The sequence below is a fragment of the Panicum virgatum genome, chromosome 1N (genome assembly GCF_016808335.1).
Source record: "Panicum virgatum strain AP13 chromosome 1N, P.virgatum_v5, whole genome shotgun sequence".
Classification (NCBI taxonomy): Eukaryota; Viridiplantae; Streptophyta; class Magnoliopsida; order Poales; family Poaceae; genus Panicum; species Panicum virgatum.
In genome coordinates, this window is record NC_053145.1 from 21,341,688 (window position 1) to 21,351,654 (window position 9,967).

At 42.2% G+C, this 9,967-nt stretch overlaps 1 protein-coding gene across 1 annotated transcript; it reads right to left on the minus strand.

Moving 5' to 3' along the window:
• Positions 1-541: 541 nt before the first annotated feature.
• LOC120655507 (signal recognition particle 19 kDa protein-like) lies at positions 542-7,104 on the minus strand. Its single transcript, XM_039933357.1, has 3 exons — positions 6,524-7,104; positions 6,322-6,421; positions 542-916 (listed from the first exon to the last, which is right to left on the minus strand). The coding sequence occupies exons 1-3, from the start codon at positions 6,710-6,712 to the stop codon at positions 798-800; spliced, it is 408 nt and encodes a 135-aa protein (XP_039789291.1). The 5' UTR covers positions 6,713-7,104; the 3' UTR covers positions 542-797.
• Between the last annotated feature and the right edge of the window lie 2,863 nt (positions 7,105-9,967).

Below are 9,967 nucleotides of genomic sequence, written 5' to 3' on the forward strand. Positions count from 1 at the left end.
TGACCTCTCCTGGGCGTGCTAGGGCGTTGTGAAGAAGCTTCTCCTATAGATATGGTAGGATACAGATACAAAACTAATCTACCTAATGTAGAGATATCCCTAATATACTCTAACAACCGCGCAGTGGCTGCGAGGGGTGGCGGAACTGCAGGGGTGCACGCACCCCTATTCTACCACCCCTCACGGCCGACGAGGCCACGACCGCCACTGTGTCCAGGGCAGAGCGTCGGGTGGGCCGTTGGGCCCCAAGCTATGATGTTGTAAATATTTTTTTTGAATGTTGCGATAGAGGATTTATGTTGTTGCAACGAGTGAATGGTTTTTATTCGATATTTTCAATTTGTGATTTCTAATATGGCAACATATAAGTTTGGATGTCTCAAAAAGTAAGCGATAATGTTGCAAACATTATTTCAGCATGTTACCGTTTTTGAGTTGATGTTGCGTGAGACATGATGTAGGCCATAAAGAATTGCGTTGGCCAGAAACTCACAGGGGTAACTTTAAAAGTAAAAATAAAATTCATGCAGCACTTAGTTCCTACCATGTAATGGTTTTGCATATTCAGAATTCAATTAAAACTAACTTAACATCTGCCAGTTGATTCAGTATGCACGACCAGCTAAGCTCCTGTAACTAAGCAGAAAGCAGTTCCACTGAAAGTTCAGTCTACCCCTCTTAATTTCATAGTTCCGATCATTATTTCTCTCACACCTCAAGAGCAACTCGGCAGAGTTTAGTCATGTTTGTGCAATTAACAAACGGTGAATGAAATGACACGATTACTTTTTCTTCCTTCAAACCTTTCCCGGCTGTGATGGGGCTGTTGATGAAGAATTGGAAGCAGGTTCCTGCTTCCTAGTCCTTCCAAGATGCTTAGGAACCAACTCCGCAACCTGGAGCATCAGCTTCTTCTCTGCAATGCGGATGAGTAAGATGAGCAACTCAAAATAATCTTTGATAGCGTGCATGAGGAATATATAGAGAAGCTTAAGCATGAAAGTAACCAAAGGCTAGATAAACAAAGATGAAGAAACAACGGCAGCAATAAGGATACTGAGGCCTGTTTCTTCTAGATACTGCAGAAAAATACAATAGAACCATACTACATCCATCATTGGAAATACAAAAATATAACCATTCCCTGTCAGGTACAACCATATTTTGTATATCAGAACCTTGTAAATAGCAGGCTAACTAGACTATAGTGTGGCAATTTTTTGCTGACACCCTAGTGAAAATAAATAAATAAATAAATATAATTGTACTGTTATGCCCCTTCCTTCAAATTATAGTGGCCTATATAAATACAAGGCAGGCTACTGATCCACAACAATTTATCCAGACAATACTGTTTCACTTTTGTGGTTAATTTCACCAATTTTGGCGCAGAAAATCTGTACACTCAATTTTCCTTACGGACAAAACACTAAGCAGACTAAATGGAAATGCAGTTTTAATCAATGACAGGCTAGCATTAACATAATCAGACTATGGCTGGCCAAATTTCTTTCTATTATAAAGAAAAATTTTGATAAGCAAGCCATACTGACTAACAACTCTTATACTTGATATTCATTGTTCTAGGAGTGTTCAGGTGGTCCAGCAACTCTCCCAAAGTACAGAGATATGTTTCACCATAACAAACATCAAGAACTAGCTAAAATAGTCAAGTTCAAAAATATAGATGGAACTTTACCTATATCTACAAGACTACAACATGAATCTGTAGCTTAATTTGAATATTAGTAAACAATGTTGAACAGATTGAATGTATTTCCAAAGAAAATGAAGAGGCAAACAAATAGACTGCACGGAAATCTGTATTAACAATTTGATGATGTAGAAGCACTAGATTGAGCATACTTCCACACAAACAAAAAAAAGTAACTGCACCACTTCAGAGAAATAAGAAATACGCATGTGCACTATAAAATTCAGTAAGACAGTGACTCGGTGAGCAAGTAACATTACAGGAACATAGTTTCATAAAAGGACAATGACATGAAATGATTCACTTACTGATTTCTTCTTGTGAGACATTCCATTGGTAAGTACATTTCGTTTTGCATCTATCTAGAGCTGATGATGCAGTGAAGGATGGTTATTCACATATCAACATGTCCGTGTATATTTAACTTTAATAAAAATACTACATCATAACACATAACAGAACATATTTGTGAAAATTGATGCAGCAAAGGCAAAATTTTCTTAATGATGCAGACAAAAAACCGACTAGATACTAGAGGTAAACCTCATTCTGTGAGGATTACTAGCACATCAAGCCCAATAGTATATTAATTATGCAACGTTAGTTTCAACTTAAGCTTTGCACCTTGACTCCTGAGGCTTGAGTTCATACTAAGCAATTGAATAATCTACAATGTTTGTTCGAGAAACTTGCAAAAGCACAGCTATGTTCAGTTCATACCAAGATATGACAATATCACAGCTAATGCAAAGATGCCTATAAAAAGCAAAATCAACATTCGGTTATTCATAAACACGGAATGCTTAGTAATACATTTGGAATTGAAGAGTGCATTTTGTAGTTTAGGTTAGTACTCCCTCCGTCCCTAATTAAACGTCGCCAGAAATCTGAACCAGGAACCAAGGCAATTGGGAAAAGACTCCAGCATCCCTATGTAGCAATCATTTCTCAGCTCACACTTGGATGGGCATGCCATTAATGATGTACTCCGTGACATGAAAAAGCACACAAGCCATACACAACATTAATTTTTTTATGTTACACAAATCAGTAGTCACATCCACCTTTTCACATTAAAACATGGAGTACAGTATTTTGGGTGAGGCTGCGAGGGGAGATTCTGGGACAACTGGACAAGGCGGGCGGCGCGGTGCAGCTACAGCCTCAGTAGGAAGTGTAGGCGACGACAGTTAATTAGGGACTAGCTACTGTAGCTTCAACGAAGTTTAATTAGGAACGGAGGGAGTACATCATAACAAAAATGAAAGCCAAGTAAAGAGAATCCACAAACATAATGTATCATACCAATTACCAAACGGTCAGCCATTAAAAAATCTTCACAAGCTACTTTAGTTTTCCAAACTAAAAGAAGTGTTCCATCTATAGGTTTTTGGTATATGCACAAAACTAGTTATTTTCGTACAAACTAAATAACGAGTACACGCTACAGATGCATAAGACTATGATTGGACCATTACTGTAAACTGATATCGAACGCTCTAAGTATAACTGTTCTTACACAGTAAAAAATTTCCTCCACATATAATATTCTAAATACCTCAAAGAACACAATAAAACAGATTTTTTATCACAAACACTACAAGAGGCATATTCAAGGACGTTGATACACATGGCTGTCATCTGGTATCAGCCTTTAGTGTCTTGCACAGTTGCACTGGGGACCCATGGCTGGCAAGGTTGCCAATACCGATGTAGAGCAAGCCAGTTGTCAGCCACAAGCTTTTACGTTTTATCAAGATTAGGCAGATCACAGTACCACAGACCTGATCCGCAGGCAATCTCTTGGATGCCATCTCTATATACGAATCCTGGACCAAACCGCAGTCGTCAAATATGGCCATGTAGCCCGCTAACCCGATAATCGTCGGATCCAACCAGGACACGATATGGACCATCCTATCGGGATCGTAGCGGGTCTCTCACCCGTTAAGCCATCAAGGGTCGTGAATCCTCGCGAACCCGTTCGCGGGCGACTCCCGCTCCTCCCTCCTCCCGGCGCGGGCGTCGCGTTCTCGGCCATCCAGGCGCGACCGCACGGGTGAAGGCCCTGGCAACCCTAGCACAGATGGGGTGCAGGCGCGGCAAACCCGCCGGTGGCCGCTCCGGTCCCGGTCATCCCAACGCGGGCGGGGCCCCAACAGCCACTACGACCCCGGCGTGGCCGGCGGTGCGGGCATGGGCTTGACCTCCACAAGGCTTTCGCCAACTGCGCTGCAGCATTCGGCTACCTTACCATCGGCCTGACCTCGACTCGCTTGCCAACCGTCAACCTCCAGCCAGCATGAAGCCCGTGGATGGTGAGCATCAGATGCCATTGCTTGTCTCCCCGCTTATCTGTATATGAGTACATACGCCAGCACCGCGAGTGGATGTGCATGACTATGAGCCAGGCATCCATGCTGCTCCTCCCTTCCCAGGCCGCTGACCCCCAATTCAATCACGCTAGTGTGTGCTACATCAGTATCCCAAATACTTGAGCCGACAGGTACAAACAGTGTGCTTCAAATCTTCAACCGTCCATCTCCATAGATAATTTGTTCCTCCTCGGATTTGTTGCAAGCAAATTGCAGATATCCTTTTTCCTTTAAATTTCAGTATCCAACACTGTCGCACTTGTCAGGTTCGGCACTGTGGTGTTATGGCTGGCCACAAACAGCATCACATTATCACTGACTAACCAGTAAATTGAAATTGCTACCTTAGTTCAAAAACAAAACAGGCAATGAAGACTGCAAATACGCCATGCTGCCAAGTTAAACATACTTAGAATACAAGAAACAACATTAAATATTAGATAATATTGAAGGGAAGCATGCTTGGCATACATAAAAACTAGATATATACCGGCAATGCCAATACCACTGTCTTGTGTAAATTTAGCTAGAGGTTGCAGCCAGTTTTCCATAGGACTCAACTAGATCAAATAGTATTCAGTAATTTATTCCTTGAAATATATATTTTATTTAAAGAGCTATCTGAAATAACCATATCAATTAATATAACAGAATTGCAACAAAACTATCAGTAGCCATAGGTAACCAAACAGTTCTGAATCGAAAAATGGCAGCAACCATATGGTAATATCTTTCATTTGCATGATGTATACATGGTAAAAACAAATTGCTAAACTGCTGATGTCACCAAACATTTCAGTTTTCAGTATCTGGGGCCTCAGATGCAGCAATTCTTTGTCAGTTCATTATCAGGTGCTACTTGTTGATCTGCACATTGTATGAATGTTGCCTAATCTGATTGATACTAGATGATTTACTTAATATTAATCCTAGAAGGATGCCATTATAGCATTTCAGATGTTTACACAGTTGTTTAGTCCGAATTCGTGAAATTGTATTATTCAGATCCAACAACTTTCCATGTTCAAAGTTAAAATCTGTAGTGGAAGTAGAAAGGTGTCCCAAGAAGAGCAAGCCTTAAGAGAACAAATCAGCTCTTCCAGAATGAAGGCACGATGTACTTAGCCATGAAATTGTCCTTGGTTTGAAGAGAAGACTCAGTATGACCGACAAATTCTCTAATTACTATGTAGTGATTCGTAATTATACATACAAAGCAAGAAAGATGTGGCTCAGGTGTGACAACTGACAAATTTGTCACTCTTGCTTCTTCCCCCAATTGGTGATGAATGATGAACTATGGAGCAGACGCAGCAACCAGTTAAATTCTCTTGTAGCTTTCATGTCAAAGAGTGCAATCATCAGTTTGGTGATGATGGTGACCCATGCTTAGGAAAACTTGCATGCCCTTATCCAGCGGTCTGTAATCTTCAACAAAAGAACATGACTTTACTTGGAGGCAGTTCAGATGCAGCTGTTGTATTCAGCTTCTGAAACAAAATTTCCCTTCCATTGAATGTTCAGACCTAAATCTCCTATGCTGTGGTAGTACAATAGAATTTCTTATTGTACTGATGGTTTTAGGTATACCGTATACAAATCATTGTCACACCTAGAACTGCAGCAGTCAGAAGAATACCGGTTGTACCACTAGCAACTCAAGGTCAAGAGACCACTGCAGGCTTTCAAGGCCTTGCCAGCTCCAATGACTACATATCGACGTTATGAGCATCATTGATAATTTTAAATCCTGGACTGGCCCTCAAGGGAGGGCGCGGCAAAGCCGCACCAGTCTTTCTAGTTGCAATAATTTGCCATCGCTATCTCAATGACACTGACACATAGGGCCCACCTGTGTCCCTGGCAGTGGCAAATAGGGGTTTGGGGGAAATTGCAATGGCAGCAAAGGGATTTTCCTGGACTAGAATTATCATTTTTAGGTTTATGCCAATTATCAGGATTAAGCTCTATTGAATGTCTCCTGAATTTTTAATCAGTCATCATTACAGCAGTAATAAGCATCTTTATCTCCATGAAGTACAGATTGATGGCCATGCAAATCATGCACTAGTTTCTGGAAATCACAGTCCCTGCATTACTCTCACATAACCAAGATATTTTGGACTACATTTTATATTTTCCCCACCTTTTACCAAATCAAAGCACCACTTCTTACTGTCACAAATATTGAAGCAAGAGGAAAGAAGAACTTGAGGGATCAATGATGCTTACTAGTAACAATCTCTGGGTTAACAAGGGAGCCATCATCCCTCTTGAGCTGCACTCTCACCCTCCCCACCTGCAAGAAATCCCTCGGGTACGATTTATCTGGCTACAAACACAGGCAAGTTACAAACACCGAGTTAAATAGAAATCAATAATCAAGTTAATCAATCTATGGATGGGAGAATAATTTATGGGTTTGGTGGGTCACCTCGATATGGCAAGGGATATTGAGGTGCGAGCAGCAATCGGCGATCTCGCCGCAGGTAGGGTCGGGGCAGGCCTTGCCGGCGGTGACGCGTCGGCCCTCCGCGACCGTCTTCCTGGAGTCGATATACACACGGTAGAGGACGCTCCACTTCTTGCTGTTAGTAACCCACGCCTCGCCGGCGACGTTCATCTTAGCTTCTCACTCAGTTCCTGCAGCCCTAACCCACGAACCCCAAACAAGAATCAATGCAATGTGTTTCTAGCTAAGTCCCGCCCATCTACAAGTTTCTTGTTAGCTAAGATTGTAGGAGAAGAATCGCCCAGCAACTAGGGAAAAATTATCTGCTGATGTGGGAGAATTTCGGTCGCTGGCGTTGCGAGAGGGTTGGGGCGGATTGGGGAACTGCGATGCGATGATGGTTTGGAATGAGGAACGATTTTAGGCTGTCCACAATGGCAAGAGCAAGAGCAAATTTGCTCTTGCCTCGTTTCCCACGCCCTCTCTGTCTACAGTGCCAAACAGTATATCTACAGTGTCAAATAGTAGATTTACTCTTCCATTTCCTCCTATCGCTGTGGACGGTCTTATAGTGGAATATATAACCACGTGCCGGATCTAGGAACGAATCAAGCGGGACTAATTTTCTTCTTCTTCTCCCTTTCTTCCTCTTTCCTCCTAAATCCATTTTGTTTGTGGGGGTCCAGGGGGCTCTCTAGACCCACCACTAGCTTCGGCCCTGCTCCAAACTGTCCTATTTGCAAAATTTAATTTTAGTTTGGTGCAAATGCAACAGATGTCATTGACGGACCAACTTTAGAGTAACCGCTAAGGAAGGCTCTCTATATCTTTCCTCACTGATAAAAATAGAGATTTTGAAGAAAAAATACCCTTCAATAGCTTCTCTAAGTAGCTATTCAAATGTAGCCATTCTTCATTTCACATTTTTCGCTAGCAAAGATAGATAACAAAAATTACTTTCTAGAGTGTACACAAAATATAGAAAATATGTTGGAGAGTGAAAACATATAAAAGAGTGATTTTTATGTCGAAGGCCCTCCAAATGATACTTGAGACAGTGAAAATTAGAAAGACTCTTGGAGATACTTTTAATAGTTATCTTTCTATCTTTACCTGCTTCTAATTAAAAAGCAAACAGCTTCTTTTTGAACCAGAACGAGCGACCAAAGAGGGTAAATGGAAGACGATAAAAATCAACTTCAAAAAGCGGACTCTATTTCACTGCCCAAAACATCTATCTTCTAATCGCCAAGATAACAAAAGTTAACTGGTGACATGCTCGTCCTAGAAACAATTAAAAAAAACTCGACGTAAAGCAGATGCAAAGATTAAGCAAGGTCGAGATCTCGACACAAAATTGAATCCGATGTACAACAATCTATTCGAGCAAAACTACCAACTATTCCACTTAATAAAGCATGTGACGATTTGTCAATGATTAGCAAAGCTCAAAATAAACAGAAGCAAAATTTAACAAAAACCGATCAAGAGTCTCATAGAAAAGGGTCTGCCACTAATCAACCACGATCAAACAATAAATATGTAAGAATTTTCAAGCATTATTATGAGCAAGTACCAATCGAAACAAGTGAGCAAGTAACAAATAAGAGTTGCCGATGTTTGATGCTCGTGGACCGCGTGCAGCTTCCAGGCCTGCTCCAACTCCTGCTTGGGCTGTGCACGAGAGGTAGGCCACTTGCCTGATCGGGCTGCTGCCTGCCTCAGCCAGTCCACGTGGGTTGCCTGTGCTTGCTTGGGCCACGAGCTGATGGCTGGCCAAGAAGGTCTGCTCGCTGCCTCTGCCTGGGGAGTTTTTTTAATTTTATATTATTTTATTTCCGATTTGTCAAAAATATATGCCGATTTTTTTTTTTCAAAAATGTCATCCTGCCGTCAGTTCAACCGGCAGAATGAAGGTACCGCAGGATGAACCGGCGGCAGGTGCACTGCAGAAAGCATACCGCCGGTTCATCCGGCGAAAAGGGTACTGTAGCATACCGCCGGGAATTTTTTAGATCTGATTCCCGGTGCACTCCCGATGAGCAGCACGACTTGTTTAGATCTGATTTTTAGATCTAAATGTTGTGTCGATTATTTAAACACCAGAATGATTCCAAATGAAAAAAGTTTGAATTACAAAGTTGTAGATCTCGTCGAGGTCTATAATTTTCGTATAAATTTTATCACCATCCGAATGCATATGAATTTGCTATAATTTTTTGAAAATATGCTACAGTACCCTTTTCGCCGGATGAACCGGCGGTATGCTTTCTGCAGTGCACCTGCCGCCGGTTCATCCGGCGGTACCTTCATTCCGCCGGTTGAACTGGCGGCAGGATGATATTTTTGCAAAAAAAAAATCGACATATATTTTTGACAAATCGGAAATAAAATAATATAAAAATTAAAAAAAGTCTCTGCCTGGGGTACACAAGCGTCTCACTTGGGCTGACTCCTGGACCGTGCGCCGGCCCCGGCCCGGTGCTGGGCTGGTGCGTAACTGGGCCGCCACCTGGGCCGCAGCTCGGCTTGCTCAAGCAAGGGCAGTGTGCCTTGGTGAGCAGACGCGCGTGTGCCTCAGACGCCGCCGTTGCAGCGCTTACTGGCCACGCCGGCCGCTGCGCCCTGGGACGTGCTTCCCTGGTCGGGCTCGTGCTGCAAGCCGCACGCTCCTGCAGCACAAAAGCAAGTGTAAGAAGAGGGAAAACGAGAAAAAGCTCCGGATCTTCAAATCCAAAACTCAAAACTCAACGAATCAAGACAAAACTCAAGGCATAGGTCCGCAACTCCAAGAATTAACAGATCAAAAAGAAGTTTACAAAAGAACGAGTAGAAATCATGAATCGAAAATCGCATGAAAAATACTCCAAAAATGCACAAAAAGAAAAACATACGGGATTAACAAAAGATATGGATTTTGATCTTTGGATTACTTCATCATATCCGATTACAAGCCACTCCAAGTCTAATCAAAGAATAGATGGCAAAATTGATAGGTGCCGATATAATCAGCACAAAGATGGCCCGATCTTCACGATAGTAGATTCAAGAACAATGATAACTTTGCTGCGAACAGCAGGTAAATAGCTTTATACCTGCCAAGGTTGGATGCGACCAAGCGACGGGGAGAGTGGCACCGAAACCTTGAGGACTTCGACTCGATCTCCGAATGATCTCAGACCCACAAACCGGGGCTAATCACACAAAAACGGCGCAGCGAACTGGCAACCATTGAGCACGAAGTAGGGGGCCTTAGAGAGATCTTCCTCACAAGTCCGAGTAGAACTCAAGAACAAAGATGTAAGACACTCATCAGCAAATCAGCTGGAATACCATATCGGTTTATCAAAATGATCAAAAGTTCTTTGAGTACACATAGGGGATATTTATACTTGGAACAACCCTTGTAGATAGGTATGAACTGAA